The following is a 19,219-nucleotide window of genomic DNA, read 5'->3' on the forward strand; positions in this document are numbered from 1 at the left end:
CCCCTGAGTGACTGCTCTCCAACCCCTGAGGCTTGCGTCTGTGGTTAACAGAATCCAGTTCTGAATTCTGAACCTCCGATCCTCGACGTGGTGAGAAGTCTGTAGGCACCACAGACTTCTATAGTAGCTGTGGAGATCCATTTGTCTAGTTCATCTCCAAATAAGGCCTCTCCTGTGAATGGTAGGCCTTCCACGCCTTTCCTGGCATCTGTGTCAGCAGTCCACTCGCGTAGCCACAAGCCCCTGCGTGCCGACATTGCCGTAGCGGTGGTGCGTGCATTAAGCAAGCCTATTTCTTTTATGGCTTCCACCATAAAGTTCGCAGAGTCCTATATATGCTGCAGGAGTAAAACAACATCCCCCCTAGACAATGAATCTAACCCCTCAGTTAGGTTACCTGACTATTTTGCAATGACTTTTGTTATCCACGCACATGCAATAGTGGGTCTTTGGGCCACCCCAGCAGCTGTGTACAATGATTTGAGTGTAGTCTCAATTTTACGATCAGCCATGTCTTTTAGGGAGACTGCACCAGGAACAGGCAAAACAATTTTACGTAACAGCCTAGAGACTGATGCGTCCACTATCGGTGGATTTTCCCTCCTCCATGTCTGACCTGTCAGCGTGCAGAATATGGGCCAGAGATCGCTTTTGCGGACAAATGGGAGGGGATTGAGACGCTGTTTTGGGGACTGAATTTCTGTTCATAAACTCATCCACAGTCTGCCTCACATCGTTAATGACGCCCTCCCTCGTCTGAACAGTTCAGACGAGGGAGGACGTCGTTAATGAGAGCCATGCTGCAGCCCCCGTTCCCCCCCATCGCTCCTCCCACCATCTCTCCCTCCCCGCCACCATCAGCAAGTGTGTATGCACTTGCCGATGCCGGAACCCCGCCAGGTCCCCACCGAAGCCAATATCGCAGGAAACACACATTGGCTAGTGTGTACCCGGCTTTAATTAAAGGTTACCTCCATTTTTACATGTATAAAATGCTTAGACTCCAGAACAATTTACCTAATAAAAATTAATTACCTGTCTTCTTATTTTGTTAGATGCCCTTTATAGTGTATATAACAGTGGCATCTATCTATCTATCTATCTTCTGTGTTCCAGCGAGGTGGCCACATCTTCACTGCTTCTCCGGATGTTATAGCTTTTGTTTTCTTGTTTTTTAAAACATGTTTTTATTAAACATATCACAAATATACGGAGTACAATTAGCAATGATGTAGTATGTTTTTAAAGAAGTTTCCACTAATCGCATCATCACTGTGCAAGTCCATACCCCAATACAGAAAGGATGGTTACATTACAGCTGGACGCTGACTGCTTCATGTATGATTTAGTACTGTCTTTCTTCATGCTTTTTTATATGTATATGAAGACTATATACTTTGTTTAATGGAGCAATTATGCAAACGTGATGCATTATAAAAGTGGCAAATACTACAAGAGTGGATGAACTCAACCCCCGTCAACTTTCAATTATACAGAGAGAACTTTAATTTCTTAGAAAGCATGGATTAGGTGTAGACGTTATTTGAAAAAGAAAATAAGGTTTCCTCCTGTTTTGATACATGGAAACTATATTACACTTTTATTAACCTCAACACAATCTCAGATTTATCACAGCATATGACTCCCCCAATGGTATGAAACCCAAATTCTCCTGGACAACCCTCCTATTACGTTGCCTGATGAATGAGCACCAACACCTTTCTTTCTCTTTTAAAGTTTACTTGTACAAATTATCTGCACCCATGTTTGAGTATCATATACTTACCTATAGATTATACAAGTCTCAAGCTACATGAGGACCCTTACATTGTACATGTCCTATATCTGACTGCCTTCTGACTGCTTTGCTCGTATATTTATATCTGTATTTGTTATCCTGTCTATACAATGTATGTCTTTGGAAATGCACTATGGATTGCTTATTGTATATTATCTTCTAAGGTGAATACTGGTCGTAATGTTTGTCCCACACACATATGAATTGCTATTTTGTTAGCTGTGTTTTGCATCAATAAAAAAATAAAATAAAAAAAAAGATATATTCATCGCGCCCTACTGGTGCTCTGCACACCGTCGTAAGGGGCTACCTCCATACATAATTGTGTGAGTGTTTATGCTATAAATCTGATACCTTCTCTCCAGTAATACTTTGGTCATCATCGGTAAGAACTTTTCAAAACGAATATACCCAGTTGGCTCTTCTTCCTCCACCTTATTGAAAATAGAAATATAGCAGTGACTAACAACAGAATGAACACATTACACTGGTTGCTACCAAGATATAACAACAGTTGTTGATTATTATTATTATTATTATTATTATTATTTTATATTATCAAAACCATATTTCACACTGTTCTCCATGACTTAGACAACCAGACAAAAACATATACAGTATACAGAGGCAGATTTAGACCTCATGGGGCCCTAAGCAAGATCCCAATTTGAGGCCCCCTTCCTCAAACGATCCTTAGTGTGCCCCCCACCCCCTTCAATTGTAGCAGACAGGTCCTGGTGCCCCCCAGTCAGTGCATGCTCCCCAATTTGCCCATAGGCGATTATACCAGGCGGATGGTAATTGTACTAATGTATTGATTATTATTTATTACCAGTTATTTATATAGCGCACACATATTCTGCAGCGAGTAACAGAGAACATTTTGGCCAGGCAGATGTTAGACACTGTACTTAAAACAACAGTTTCTATCCCCCTCTCCCTTCCCCACCCCTTCATCCCCCACTCACGCCTGTTTGGAATTTTAAGTAGGTGGTGGATATTGTTGAGAAACAGCATTCAATAGATTCAGACTTGATGTGTTACACAGGAGGGACAGCAGGTGGAGCTGTCGTGTATATATATATATATATATATATTATGTGTTTTACAGTCTGTGATGTATGTCTTACACTTGTTTGTTCCTGTATTCTGAAGGTTGCATGAAGGTGAGAGATGGAGCATGCATGATGGCAGCTCATGCACAGATATACTGTTTTGACTATCAGTTTGTATTATGATCCGTTCCAGTTTCAATATATAAACAAATTATACCACAAAGAGCTTTCCTGTGTGTGCCTACATAATTCAAAGATAGCTCAGAGGTGATCCTGACTGCGCTGGTAAAGTACTCTGTAATGACACAAGGGTTATGGGCCCAGACACAGGCAAGAGGATCCCAGTTACCAGGAGCAAAGATTACAAGGATCAAGGCACAAGAAACATCTCTGAGAGATCTGCTCAGCAACTGTGAGTAAACCCAGTATTATTACTAAAGGGGAATAGCAGACAAACAGAAAGAGATGGCAAGCAGCACAGATCTTAGACTGGCAGTAACCAAGCTGTCTAATGATAACTACCAACTGTGGAAATTTAAAGTTGAAATGCTGCTGACTAAAGATGATTTGTGGGAAGTTATAAACACAGCAAGACCAAATGTTGATAACCAGGAATGGGACAAGAAAAACAGATGGGTGGTCTTCAGGTTGCCGACTGTCGGGATCCCGGCGCACAGTATACCGGCGCTGGAATCCCGACAGCCGGCATACCGACAGTTTTTTTCCCTCATGGGGGTCCAAGACCGTACACGCGCCACCGCGCCCGCAGCGTGGCATGCTTTAGATGCAAGAAGATAGGACATTTAAAAAAGGACTGCTCTATATGGAAAGGAGAACAGCAGAAACTATTTTTAAAAGGATCCAAGCAGAAAGTCAAAACTACACTTACAGACATATGCACAAATAAGTGGAATATCACTTTTAAAGCGACAGTAACACATACGAACTTTAGTTGGTACATAGATTCAGGAGCGACAAGTTGCATGACAAGCGACAGAGATTTTTTCACCAAAATTGACACAAGTCATAGAGAAGCAATCTATCTTGCAGATGGTACCAATATCACTGCAGAAGGTAAAGGGCATGGTATGCTCATATGCTCCAGTGCTAATGGAAGTGATAGAATAATACCAATTAAAAACATATTATATGTTCCCAGATTGGAAGGCGGATTAATATCTGTAAAGTGTTTGACGGATAAAGGGTTTACCGTTAAATTCAAAGATAAAGTGTGCATCATTCAAAATGGAACAGAAACAGTAGCCACAGCCAAAGCAGAACAACACCTGTATCATCTAGACACTGCAGCACAACAGGTGAGATTAAGCACACACGGACACACAGACTGTATTCACATGTGGCACAGATGACTAGGACACAGGCACCCAGACAGCATTAAGGAACTACAAAAGAGAGGCCTAACAAAGGACCTCACAGTATCAGACTGTTCAGAAACCATGAGGTGTGAATGCTGTATAAAAGCCAAAGCCACAAGAATGACAATTCCAAAACAAAGTGAGAACAGAGCCCAAAGACCTCTAGATCTCATACACAGCGACGTGTGTGGCCCAATGCAAGTACGTACACCAAGCGGTAACAGATATATAGTGATGACTACTCCAGATATACAGTTACTTATCTGATCAAAAGCAAGGATGAAGTACTGGACAAGTTACATGATTACAAAACAATGGCTAGAAATAAATTTCAAAGAAATCCACTAGTATTTCGTAGCGACAATGGAGGTGAATTCACAGATCACAAAATAGAACACTTCCTGAGAAGACTCAGTATAGAGCACCACAAGACAGTACCCTACACACCTGAACAGAATGGGGTAGCTGAAAGAAAGAATAGGACTCTGACAGAAATGATTAGATGCATGTTAACAGATTCAGGATTACCTGACAAATACTGGGGTGAAGCCGAAACGACAGTCACAAATTTACAGAACAGATTATTCTCAAGAACAGTGGAGAAAACCCCATATGAATTATGGCATGGCAGAAAACAATGTGAAACACATAAGAGTCTATGGATGTAAAGCATTTGTGTATATTCCAGCAGAAAGACGCAGTAAACTGCAGAACCGGGCAGTGGAAGGAATCTTTGTTGGACACAGTGAATGCTCCAAAGGATACAGAATTATGAACCCAAACCAGATACGATAAGCATAAGCAATAGGGGGACCTTCGTGGAGGAACTAAGAAATGAAGTGATGATTCCAGCAGATCTGGATAACGAAGACAACGCTGACTCTAGTGACACCATCACAACAGATGCTGACCAAGAGGTTGAAATTAGTCTCGAACCAGATACCAAAGGTATGCAAGAACGCACCACAGATGAAGTAAGGCGCTCGACCAGAGAGAACAAAGTCAAAGCACCAGTGCATCTCTCATATAAAGCTAGCACCAACAGTATACGTGGACCTGCATCATGGGAAGAAGTATCTGACTTACCAGAAAGGGAAGCTTAAAAATGGATAGAAGCAGCAAAAGAAGAAATGAAATCCATGCGCGACAATCAAACATGGACACTAACAGAACTGCCAGCAGGAAGAAAAACCATAGGCAGCAAATGGACATTAAAAGTCAAATACAACACAGATGGAAAAGTGGAGCGATACAAGGCCAGATTAGTAGCCAAAGGATATTCGCAAAAATATGGAGAAGACTATGATGAGACATTTGCTCCAGTAGTAAAGCACACAACCATAAGGACATTACTTACAGTAGCAACCGCAAAGGATATGCAAGTGAGACACTTCGATCTAAAGACAGCGTTCTTACATGGTGAGCTAAAGGAGGATATTTACATGTAACAGCCACCAGGTTTCAAAGACCCTGAAAGACCAGACCAAGTATGCAAGCTCCAGAAGAGTATATATGGTCTGAAGCAGGCAGCAAGAGCCTGGAACACAAAATTAAATGAAGTACTCATACAGAAAGACTTTGTGAGAAGCAAAGCAGATCCCTGCTTATATGTTAAGAAAATAGCTGACAGGTGGATCTACCTGTTAATCTATGTGGACGAGCTTGTAGTATGTTTCGAGCAAGAAGGGGATAAAGTGGAATTACTGAAGATTCTAAACAAGGAATTCAAAACAAAAGACCTAGGAAATATAACATACTATTTAGGTATTCAAATAGCTAGAGAAGAAAATGGCGACTTTACCTTAAACCAGAGACAAAAAATACAGGAAGCCATTGAGGAGTTTGGGATGCAAGATGCAAAACCGGCAATTACTCCCATGGAGACCAACTACATAAAGGAAATGTACATGGAAGGTACACCATTACCAATCACCAGTACAGAAAGTTAATAGGAAAATTGCTTTACGTTGCCACTATTACCAGACCCGACATTACCACAGCAGTAGCAATTCTAAGCAGAAAGGTCTCCAAGCCGAGTCAGATGGATTGGAATGCAGTGAAAAGGGTTATACGTTACTTAAAGGGAACCATCAGTTTAGGACTTAGACTTCCAGCAAGCAGAAAGTGTAATCTGATTGGATATGTAGATGCAGATTGGGCTGGAGACTCTAAAGACAGAAAGTCCACAAGTGGTTACCTATTTCTACTTGGTGAAGGACTAATCAGTTGGATAATTAGAAAGCAATCATGCGTAACACTTTATTCCACAGAAGCAGAGTATGTTGCGGCAGCTCAAGCAAGTCAAGAGCTAATATGGCTGAGACACATGTTAGCTGATTTGCAGAACCAACAGAAATCTTTGAAGATAATCCATGATGTCTCGCATTAGCACTAACAGAACGTGTAAATCCAAGGACCAAGCACATTGATGTGAAGTACCACTTCTTGAAGGATCTACAGGAACAAGGTCTTCTCAACTTGGAATATTGCCCAACAGAAGAAATGACTGCAGACATTCTCACCAAGCCATTGGCTGGAGAAAGACATCACAGACTATCTAGAATGATGGGTCCCGTGGATCAAGTCTCACCTATTGAGAAGGGGTGTTGAGAAACAGCATTCAATAGATTCAGACTTGATGTGTTACACAGGAGGGACAGCAAGTGGAGCTGTCGTATATATGTTATGTGTTTTACAGTCTGTGATGTATGTCTTACACTTGTTTGTTCCTGTATTCTAAAGGTTGCATGAAGGTGAGAGATGGAGCATGCATGATGGCAGCTCATGCACAGATATACTGTTTTGACTATCAGTTTGTATTATGATCCGTTCCAGTTTCAATATATAAACAAATTATACCACAAAGAGCTTTCCGGTGTGTGCCTACATGATTCAAAGATAGCTCAGAGGTGATCCTGACTGCACTGGTAAAGTACTCTGTAATGACAACAGATAGTATATAAAGTGTAAAAAATACTGGCTCTTCTCTCTAAGCATCTGACGTCATACACGTGTGTCATGACTGGTCACACGCACAGTACTGCAGGACTGGGGACACAGGCATGCACTGGAGCCGGTACCCAACAGCTGTCTAATTACTGACAGCCTGCTGGGAGTATTCAGTCAGCTCAGCTCGCGCACAATTTCAGTGAAGCTCGTGGTCTGCAAGAAATACCCTTTATACAGCCTTCTTGGCGGGCTCCCTGAGACCAACAGGGCCCGGTTGCCTTGTGGTAAATCCTCACGCAAGTGTGTCGTCTCCTGTTGTGATTTATAAACTGGTTATTATAGTTATTATATTACAGCAGTATACAGCTTTAAATCTATTCATATGTATTTTTACAAGTCACAGCACAGCCAACACATACTGTATTTTAAATAAATAAGGAATATAAGAAACTGTTATTGATAATAATAATAATAATAATAATAATAATAATAATATAGAAAAACACTTATCATTAGATACATTTACATTTGTGAACCAGCAGGTGGAGCTATAGGAATACAATTCAAGGTTAGAAAATGGCAAAATAGCTCTAGAATTTTCTCACTTCTCATTTGGCAGTGACTTTCCCATGTTTTGCTAGATCTACACAGATCTCTTCACAGAACAGAATTAACTGACTGTAGCTTTGCCAGCTATATTAATAATAGCTCATACGAAAGAAATTAAGTCCAGGCACTTACACTACCACCAGAATTATAAACTGCCACAAATATAAAAATGCAACACCCCAGATGCCAAGCTTGTATTGCCACAATTTTATGAGGAAAAATTTTTTAATAAATATCCCTAACATGGCTCATAAAACAATTAACAATGTAAAAATGAATTACAAAATGTATTTATTCACTAAATCATATAAAACATCACAGTACACAATAATAAAAATGACCATTTCACTATTGGCAGTTATAAACCCATACCATCCAACATTTTACACAAGAAAACCGGTACAAATTAGAGAAGGGGCGTGGCCACGAGTAAAAGTGATGTGACCACGCCCCTTTCCTATACTTTCAATGTTAATTTCGAGAGTCAAAAATCAGTACAAAGCCCTTTTTGGCAGGTACAGACCATAAAAAAGGTACTGTACCTGCCAGTACAGTACAGTACCGTTGAAGGGTATGTAAACCTAAACGATATTATGCAAAAACAAATGGGAAATATTCCATAAAATGTCCAGCTCCAATAATAACCAGTGTTTGCAGTAATGATTATTGCTTGGGTGATAAAGAGATTAATTATGCTGAATATCTCTTTTATCTGGATCCTTATTAGCAGTCCCTTTAGCACAAATGTTTTGCCATAATAGTGTCCCTCAGGGGAGAGTGCAGGCTGTTCTATGTCATGCAGTGCGCTATACTCCACGCTTACGCTGTCACAAAAAGAGGCAGGCGTTCTAGCTGCTGATGATCTCTGGCTATATCGCTATGTTCTCCTGGCATAAACCAGGTACATACTATATATCTCTGGCTGGCTATAGCGCTATTCTCTCCTGGAGTAAACCAGGTGCATATACCACTAGAAAAGATTATACCTGATGGCGCAAGCGATATAAAATAATTATTGTTGTATAAAATTCTGCCACCTTGTGATCATAAGAAAAATGGTTCTATTTCGTCAGACCCCAGAAGCCTGTCTCTAATGGCTTCAATAAAGCAATTATAGTTAAATGGAAAAGAGGTCGCGCTATAGAACCAATTTAATTGTTCCACACCGTTCTTAATTGTAAATATTTATTAAAACATATAACCATGTAAAAACATCGATGTATAATTTGTTTCTAAAATATTAAGATCTGGTGTGGTCACAACACCCTCAACTGCATACCAATAATCATTTAATAATTCTCATTCGTAAAATTAAGTGTGCTGATTAGAATAATGTCCAGACCGGCAATATATTATGCCACAGATTCAGTCCGTAATAGGATCCTTTATATTAATTTACACCCAATAATAGAAGGACACCGGTGTTTTCATCCAGAAACTGTGCACCACAAATAAATACAGTCACAGGTACCTTTGCTCACTCTGTCCCTTGTGCTTGTGATACGGGACCTGTTTGCAAGTTTGAGGAGCTTTAAGTGTGACCCGAGCGTCCCCGGGATTACACAGTGTAATGGACAACTGTTACCTGTGCGTTGTAGCGGTGTGGTGATATATGAGACAGCTTCTGTGTCCGTGCTGCAGGGTGAAATAAGGTTTCCGTACGGGCAACCCGACTGTTCTCACGAGGGGGCTAATATTGTTGCTCAACCCACTTCAGCAATCAGCCGCCTCGCTACTCCGGCTTCAAAAGATCACTGTTCTCTCCGACACTGTGTGGATATAATTTCCACGGTTTGCTCGTAGCAGGTGCCAAGTGCTCTGGAGATGCCGGAAGACGGTCTGGACATAGGCGGAAGAAGTAACTGGATGTTACGAAACGCGTCTAGGACTCCTCGTTTAAGCGACTGCTGACTGCTGAATTGTCCAGACCGTCTTCCGGCATCTCCAGAGCACTTGGCACCTGCTACGAGCAAACCGTGGAAATTATATCCACACAGTGTCGGAGAGAACAGTGATCTTTTGAAGCCGGAGTAGCGAGGCGGCTGATTGCTGAAGTGGGTTGAGCAACAATATTAGCCCCCTCGTGAGAACAGTCGGGTTGCCCGTACGGAAACCTTATTTCACCCTGCAGCACGGACACAGAAGCTGTCTCATATATCACCACACCGCTACAACGCACAGGTAACAGTTGTCCATTACACTGTGTAATCCCGGGGACGCTCGGGTCACACTTAAAGCTCCTCAAACTTGCAAACAGGTCCCGTATCACAAGCACAAGGGACAGAGTGAGCAAAGGTACCTGTGACTGTATTTATTTGTGGTGCACAGTTTCTGGATGAAAACACCGGTGTCCTTCTATTATTGGGTGTAAATTAATATAAAGGATCCTATTACGGACTGAATCTGTGGCATAATATATTGCCGGTCTGGACATTATTCTAATCAGCACACTTAATTTTACGAATGAGAATTATTAAATGATTATTGGTATGCAGTTGAGGGTGTTGTGACCACACCAGATCTTAATATTTTAGAAACAAATTATACATCGATGTTTTTACATGGTTATATGTTTTAATAAATATTTACAATTAAGAACGGTGTGGAACAATTAAATTGGTTCTATAGCGCGACCTCTTTTCCATTTAACTATAATTGCATATACCACTAATCTATGCTGGAGTAAACCAGGTACATATACCACTATTCTATCCTGGAGTAAACCGGGTGCATATACCACTATTCTATACTGGAGTAAACTAGGTGCATATACCACTATTCTCTCCTGGAGTAAACCAGGTGCATATACTGTACCACAAATCTATCCTGGAGTAAACCAGGTTTATATACCACTATTCTATGTTCGGGTAAACCAGGTGCATAGAACAGTATTCTCTCCTGACATAAAACAGGTATATATAGCACTATTCTCTCCTGGAGTAAACAAGGTTCATATACTACCATTCTCTCCTGGAGTAAACCAGGTGCATATAACACTATTCTATCCTGGAGTAAACCAGGTGCATATAACACTATTCTCTCCTGGAATAAAACAGGTACATATACCACTATTCTCTCCTGGAGTGAACCAGGTGCATATACTACTGTTTTCTGCTAAAGTAAATTATATTCATATATCACTATTTTCTCCTGGAGTAAACCAGGTGCATATATTGCTATTCTCTCGTGGAGAAAACCAGGAGTATATACTACTAATATTCCCTGGAGTAAACCAGGTGCATATACCACTATTTTCTCCTGGAGTAAATCAGGTGCATATGCTGCTATTCTCTCCTAGAGAAAACCAGGAGTATATACTACTATTTTCTCCTGGAGTAAACAAAGTGCATATACTGCTGTTCTCTCCTGGAGTAAACCAGGTGTACTGTATATACTACTATTATATCCTGGAGTAAACCAGATGCATATAACACTCTTTTCTTCCTACCTGCTGCACCAATGGTAGTTCCGTCTCTGCTCCTGGAGTAAACCAGATGCATATACATATACCACCATGGCCGGATCCAGGGCGGAGCACCCGGGCCTGTGCTCCCCCCCCCCCCCCGTCATTTCTGACTTCTTCTTTTTTTCAAAAGGAGAACAGCAGCAGCACCAGTGTTGCCTACCCTCCCGCATTCCGCGGGAGGCTCCCGTTTTTTACTTGACCCTCCCGCTGCCCCGCTAAACCTCCGGATCCTCCCGGTTTTTCAGTACCGACCACCGAAAATGCGGTCTGCGCATGCGCGATCCAGAATGACAGGGGGCGGGGCCTGCACCGCAACGTCATTAAGTAGATCCTCACATTCCCGGACGACGTCACGATAAGAGCAGCATCTTATTCAGATGAAACCAGGGGGCGGGTATGTGGGGAGCAGAGGGCAGCATTTAAATAAAGTCAAGAACACCTCATGACGTCACGGTGCGGGCCCCGCCCCTTGTCATTCTGTACTAGCGCATGTGCAGGTTGCATGTTTGCGAGTCCTGAATGCTGGGGGTGGGGGCTGCACGGACGACATTATAAGGGCGGCATCATATTGAAATAAGTGAAAGCGGGCGGGAATGTGGGTCGCAGAAGCACGCATTTAAATAAAGGACATCCCCTTCATGACATCACGGTGCTGGCCCAGCCCCTTGTCATTCCGGACTCGCGCATGCGCAGATTGCATTTATGCGAGTCCTGAATGCTAGGGGTGGGGCCTGCATGAGTCACCTAAATACCGCCCACTGCGGGTTTCTGGCTGGGTAGCGGTGGCCGCATAAGGTAAAAAATCGATGGTCACTAGCATCAGGTAGAGGCAGGAGCAGAGTGGTGGTCTCTCTCTCACCCCTATAGTAGTATATACTATTATTATAATTAAAGTGTAAGTTAATTAATTTAAACTGCATCATGGAACTGCATGATGGCTGGGGTGGGTTGAGGTGTCGCCTGTGCAGTCCCCGTCCCTGGCATTCCGTACTCGCGCATCGCAGTTCATTTTTTTCAAGAGCTTGCAAGGGGCGGGTCTTCATGGGCGACGTCATGACGTGGATGGTATTTTATGGAAATGTCTTCCACCGCGGGGTTCCGTGCGCTGGGCAGCGGTAGCCACTTGGAAGCGGCTTTTCTGGTGGGCGGCAGTTTCACCAGCAGAGGAGGCAGCAGTGAGGGTCTCTCTCTCCCCCCCCATGGTAGTCTCAAAGAAAATCTCAAGATATTAAATTGTGTCACAGTAGGCATGTGCATTTTCCGGTTCCGGTATGAAGGTCAACAGTCACTATTGGTTGACAATGATATGGTCGACACATGAAAAGGTCGACATGAATTTTTGGGGCATATATGTATCTGGCACTGTGGGGACATGTATATCTGGCACTGCTGGGGGCATATCATGTGTATCTGGCACTGCTGGGGGACATATATGGTTCTGGCACTGCTGGGGGGCACATCATGTGTATCTGGAATTGCTGGGGGACACATCATGTGTATTTGGCACTGCTGGGGGGCATATCATGTGTATCTGGCACTGCTGGGGGGTATATCATGTGTATCTGGCACTTCTGGGGGTGCATATCATGTGTATCTGGCACTTCTGGGGGTGCATATCATGTGTATCTGGCACTGCTGGGGGGTATATCATGTGTATCTGGCACTTCTGGGGGTGCATATCATGTGTATCTGCCACTGTTGGGGGGCATATCATGTGTATCTGACACTGCTGGGGGGCATATCATGTCTATATAGCACTGCTGGGAGGCATTTCATGTCTATGTGGCACTGCTGGGGGGCATATCATGTCTATGTGGCACTGCTGGGTGGCATATCATGTCTATCTGGCACTGCTGGGGGGCATATCATGTGTATCTGGCACTGCTGGGGGGCATATCATGTGTATTTGGCACTGCTAGAAGGCATATCATGTGTATCTGGCACTGCTGGGAGGCATATCATGTCTATCTGGCACTATACTGGAGACATTATGTATAAGGAACACTAACTGTGGCTGTTATGTGTAAGGCTGCTAATTGTGTGTGCAGAGGGGGTGTGAAAATATATTTATGTATTGTTTGATAATATGAAGTTGCGAGGCCACACCCACTTTAACAGAAGCGCGCGCTCCTTCGGCGCACGCATGGGAGGGGGGCTTCGAATTTTTTTCACTCAGGGTGCTTGTAGGCATGGAGCCGGCCCTGGAATATCACATGATACATGATTGCCATCTTCGACTGTACAACTTCTGGAAGTATGCTACACATACACATTCCTGCTCTGATGGTATGTTGCTCTTCGTAATTTTTTTTTCACCTGCCACTGCAGGACACACCCCTGAGTGGAAATAGATACGCCCATAGGTGGAGCTAGACACGCCCCTTGGGTGGAACATGACACGCCCACTCAATGGGGTGCCACACATTCTGCTAACATCTACAATCTCCCTGAAACTACTTTTCAAAAGTAGGCCAGTATGAGCAGCACTAGGACCCGCCGCTGCTCTAACAGCAAGTCCGTGTGGTAACCAATGGGGATGCTGGAGCTGCAGCTCCAGCCTCCCGCTGCTCACACTGCAACCTACCTCCCCCATTGCCAGCAAGCCAGAGTCCAGCCCAGGCGCGGGGTTCAAAATGCCAGCATCGAGTAAGACTGTTACTTATGTCGGCGCAGAAGGCTTCATTAGCCCTCACTGCACCGCACAATAATCCCAGCGCTTCCTCCTCCACTTCCTTTACCACCATGCTAGGTGCAGCCACACACAGCTCAGCTTTGAGAAGGCGGCCCGTGTGATTGTGACAGGGCTGTCCTGCAGATGTCTTATGCTGCTTGTTGAAGATCCAGCTGGCTGCTTCTGCTAATCAAAGATGGGCAGTTTGTGTCCTGCAGTCTGAGTCTCACTGCAGTGCCCAAAACAAGGTATGCTGCACCTGCCACCACCAACTAAAAACTATAATAATTATACTGTGCTGGGGTGCCTTCCAGGCTCCCATAACTAATGGAACCGGTGACCAACACTTCAAAGACCAACATTTCAACCCTTTAGGCAGCTGTCTATGGGTGAGGGACCTGAAGGGGCGGCCCGCAGCCGCCCCCTGTCATCATCCGAACTAGAGTCACACTGACTCATTACAGTTGGTCACGAGCCCTAAAGAAAAAGGAGGAGGCGGTCCGGCTGGAGAGGAGTAGGGGGAGCACGATCACTCCACTTCCCTACCATTCTCCTTTATACCGGATCTGTCCCCCAAGGACAGAAATACAGTGGTGAGTGGTCAGGCGGCAGCCCTCTGGATTTCCTCCCCCTTCTTCTAATAGCCCGGTGCCGCACTGGCCCATCCTCAGTTGAAGGCGATGTGTGATGTCCTCTCTGCCTGACTGCTTCCTTAGTCCCCCACTCCTGCTCTACAGTCTGCACAGCCAATGGCGCACAGACACCTCTTCATCCAGCCCCCCTCAGTAACAAATGCTTGCTGCCGAATGTCCCCCCCCCCCCAGCACGCTGCGCTGCCACGGTGGTTGGTGCCAGTGCACTGAGCCACCCTACTCCGCAGTGGTCTCGGCACCCTCCCTCCTGCAGCAGCCTCCCGGACACAGGTCCTCTACTTCTCTAATTGCTCTTTCCTGTGGCCGCTTCACAATGAGGCTGCATAGTCACTGGATCTCGGATCCTCCTGCTGCTGGCCTCCTATTCAGGCTGTGTCTGGCTCCACGGTGAACTGCCATGTTTACACTCTACTGCATCTGTAGCTCACTCCGAGGTTGACTCGTCATGGTGGTGGTGAGTGACTGGAGAGCCCTGTGCCCTCCACCCCTCCCCCGTGTGTGGCCCCTGTACCCCCTGCCTCTGTGTGTGACCCCCTCTACTCCCCCTGACCATGGTGTGCCTCCCTGACCCTGTGTGTGTGACACCTTGTGCCCCCCTGCCCTCCCCCCTCGTGTTTGACACCCTGTGCCTGCTGCCTTTGTGTGTGTGTGTGTGTGTGTGTGTGTGTGTGTGTGTGTGTCCCAGTGGCCCCCTACCCCTGTTTTACCCTGCCCCCTCATGTGTGCCCCCTGCCCCTGTGTGTGTGACACCCATGTATGGTGCACTGTACACCCCCTGCCACCCATGTGTGATGCACTTTGCATGCCCTGTCCCCCCCCCCCTTGTGGGACACACTGTGCACCCTCTGCCTTTGTGTGTGTCACCCTTTACCGACCCCAGGGGTGAGTTTCTGATCTGTGGGAGGGGTTTAAATTGGCATTTTTGTTGTATTTTTTTTTCACGCCTTTCCTCTCCCCCAGTTAGCATCCGCCGGTTCCTCGGTCCCCTGGTCACAGCCGGGCACAGTCCATCACCCCTCACCCTTTGCCTCCCCAGTCAGGACCCGTCAGACCAAAGCCTCTAACTCAGTTGCATCCCAACACCCATGATCAGGAATGTGCTCACCTCTGTCCACCGGTCACAGCCCATCGCCCTGGGACCTCTGTCTTACGGTCGCAGCCTGTACCCACACACCTTCTGCCACTGGTCACGGGCTGTCGCCTCGCACAGTGTGCCACCTGCTTACAACATCCAACATACAACTGTTGCAGCCAGTCACCCCATACATCTGCCCACTGGTCACGGTCCATCGTCCTATGACCTCAGTACCCTGGTCGCAGTGCATCGCCCCACGGCATCTGTCCACCAACCTGTTGCCACATTGCCTCTGATGTTTTTAGATGTATTTCTACGTGGGTCTGGCATTTTTGTGGTTTTGTGTGGATCTGTTGTTTTGTTTGTGTATTTTCAGTTGATCTGGATTTTTTCAGTGTATTTTTGTGATCTAACTTTTTTCTGTGTATTTTTATGTGGATCTGGCTTTTTATGTGTTTTTGATGGATCTAACTTTGTTTTGGTCTATGGGTGGTCATTCAGAGATGATCGCTCGCTAGCAGTTTTTAGCAGCCGTGCAAACGCTATGCCGCCGCCCACTGGGAGTGTATTTTAGCTTAGCAGAAGTGTGAACGATAGGATCGCAGAGCGGCTACAAAGTTTTTTTGTGCAGTTTCTGAGTAGTTCAAAATCTACTCAGCGCTTGCGATCACTTCAAACTATTCAGTTCCTGTTTTGATGTCACAAACACGCCCTGCGTTCGCCCAGCCACGCCTGCGTTTTTCCTGGCACCTGTGTTTTTACGAACACTCCCTGGAAACGGTCAGTTGACACCCAGAAATGCCCACTTCATGTCAATCACTCTGTGGTCTGCAGTGCGACTGAAAAGCTTTGCTAGACCCTGTGTGAAACTACATCGACCGTTGTAATAGTACGTCGCGCATGCGCATTGCGCCGCATACGCATGCGCAGAAATACCATTTTTTTTGCCTCATCGCTGCACAGCGAACGAATGCAGCTAGCAATCAACTCGGAATGACCCCCATTGTGTAGTTCTGGCATCGTGGATCTGGCTTTTTTCAACATGTCTTTATGTGGATCAGACATTTTTGGTGTATTTTTATGTGGAACTGAATTTTTTTAGATTTATTTTTATATGGATCTAGCTTTTTTCAATGTGATTTTGTGTGAATCTGTCTTTTCAATATGTTTTTTATGTGGATCTGGCTTTTTATGTATTATTAGTGAATCTGGCTTTTTTCAATGTATTATGTGGATCAAGCTTTTTCAATTTGCTTATGGGTCTGGCATTTTCAATGTATTTTTGACTGGATTTTGCTTTTTTAATGTGAGACAGAATTTCACATACTCCACCATCAGGGCCGTCTTAACAGCAGTGTAGGTCCCTGGTCACAGCAATGCAGTGGGCCCCCTACCCATCCTCCAGCGGTAGGGGTGGGGGGTGCTATCAGCGGCAGCTTTGATGTCCAATAGGGGGTGTTCTATCTTCCGCTCAGCATGTAGGACCTGGAGCGGTAATCTCTGCTAATTACTCCTTTACTGCACAGATGGGGCTAGACTGTAGAAGGGGGCATTTGGCTGAATGAAGAAGCTCTGGTACATGACTTCCAGGGGGTGTTTAATATGTAGTTGAGGGTTGGATAGTGGAGTGGGCTTAATATTTATAATTTTCCGGTGGGGGGCAGATTGCTTGACTGCAGATATCTCAAGTTCCTGAAAATATATTTCTTAGCTTTGAATGGGATAAAACAACTAGAGGGTCCCACCTTTCAGGAGGTACTGGAGACTTGGGGATCAGAGTTCAGAAGCCAGAGCAATTCACCAACGAATATCTAAAACTGCATATTTGGCATGTGGAGCTGGAGCAGGGACCAGCTGCTTGAAGGCTGATATCTCTGGTTCTAGTAGAGACAAGCTGCCAGTGTCCACCAAAAAGGAAGAGTCACAGCTTTTGGAGTATACCCTCTGAACTCGAGATATCTGGCTGGGAAGAGCAATTAACAGGCTTGGATGGGGACCACTGCTTTCAAGTCGGATATCTCTGGTTCCCCAGGGACGATTTTAAAAAATCTGGTACCCATGGAAAGAGGAGACCCTCAGCTATCATCCTAGGGCCCTTATACTCCTGGGGCCCTTCTGCAAGAGCCCATTGAGCCCATACATAAAGACGGCCCTGTCCACAATCCAGTCCGGGTTTTGGGATGGCCATTCTTGAGCACTGGTGACTTAGTAGCCATGCTTGAGCACAGGTGACTTAGTGCCTCACTTTGAGTAAGCTATCTGGACTCAAGCATGGATATCCTGGGAGCCTGGACTGTAATGGCGGAGTTTGGGGGGCTCTGGTGGGATCCGTGGTGGCGGTGTCGTCAGTTCATCATTTATCTCTTCCAGTGGCTGCCTGCCCGTAGTGGTGCACCGATTGCTTCCTTGCGTCAATGTATCTCAGCTGTAGATTGTAAACTTGTGAGCAGGGCTTCCCTACCCCTCTGTTATTACCCAGTTTTGTTTTATTAGTATTGTTTACAATTGCAAAGCGCAACGGATTTTGCTGCACTATGGGGGTCATTCCGAGATGATCGTAGCTGTGCTAAACTTAGCACAGCTACGATCATTCACACTGACATGCGGGGGGATGCCCAGCACAGGGCTATCCCGCCCAGCACAGGGCTATCCCGCCCCGCATGTCAGTGCCGCCCCCCCCCCCCCCCCCCCGCAGAAGTGCAAAGGCATCGCACTGCGGTGATGCCTTTGCACTTCAAGAGTAGCTCCCAACCAGCGCAGCTTTAGCGTGCTGGCCGGGAGCTACTCATCGCTCCCCTGCCCGCAGCGGCTGCGTGTGATGTCATGCAGCCGCTGCGGCCCGTCCCCCGTTCGGTCCGGCCACGCCTGCGTTGGCCGGATCGCGCCCACAAAACGGTGGCCAAATGCTGCCGTTACGCCCCCCATCCCCGCCCAGCAACCGTCTCTGCCTGTCAATCAGGCAGAGGAGATCGTAGCAGCCCGACGGCGCACTGCGGCGCCGGGCGCATGCGCAGTTCTGACCCGATCGCACCACTGTGATAAACTGCAGCGTGCGATTGGGTCAGAATGACCCCCTATGTAAGAAACTGTTACTAGATAAAATAATATTGGCCCTCATTCCGAGTTGTTCGCTCGCAAGCTGCTTTTAGCAGCATTGCACACGCTAAGCCGCCGCCTACTGGGAGTGAATCTTAGCTTATCAAAATTGCGAACGAAAGATTCGCAATATTGCGAAAAGACTTCTCTGTGCAGTTTCTGAGTAGCTCGAGACTTACTCTGCCAGTGCGATCAGTTCAGTGCTTGTCGTTCCTGGTTTGACGTCACAAACACACCCAGCGTTCGCCCAGACACTCACCCGTTTCTCCAGCCACTCCCGCGTTTTTCCCAGAAACGGTAGCGTTTTTTCACACACTCCCATAAAACGGCCAGTTTCCGCCCAGAAACACCCACTTCCTGTCAATCACATTACGATCACCAGAACGAAGAAAAAACCTTGTAATGCCGTGAGTAAAATACCAATCTTCATAGCAAATTTACTTGGCGCAGTCGCAGTGCGAATAATGCGCA

General features: G+C 45.4%; 1 protein-coding gene across 4 annotated transcripts in view; it reads right to left on the reverse strand.

Moving 5' to 3' along the window:
• The window catches only part of EFCAB2 (EF-hand calcium binding domain 2), a 212,103-nt gene that overhangs the window by 4,852 nt on the left and 188,032 nt on the right, over positions 1-19,219 (reverse strand). For all 4 annotated transcript variants that reach the window (XM_063919764.1, XM_063919766.1, XM_063919767.1 and 1 more), the window contains one exon: positions 2,153-2,232. In XM_063919764.1, the coding sequence (XP_063775834.1) occupies positions 2,153-2,232 (80 nt within the window). The remainder of the gene's footprint in view (positions 1-2,152; positions 2,233-19,219) is intronic.

Source organism: Pseudophryne corroboree, chromosome 4 (genome assembly GCF_028390025.1).
Source record: "Pseudophryne corroboree isolate aPseCor3 chromosome 4, aPseCor3.hap2, whole genome shotgun sequence".
Classification (NCBI taxonomy): domain Eukaryota; kingdom Metazoa; phylum Chordata; class Amphibia; order Anura; family Myobatrachidae; genus Pseudophryne; species Pseudophryne corroboree.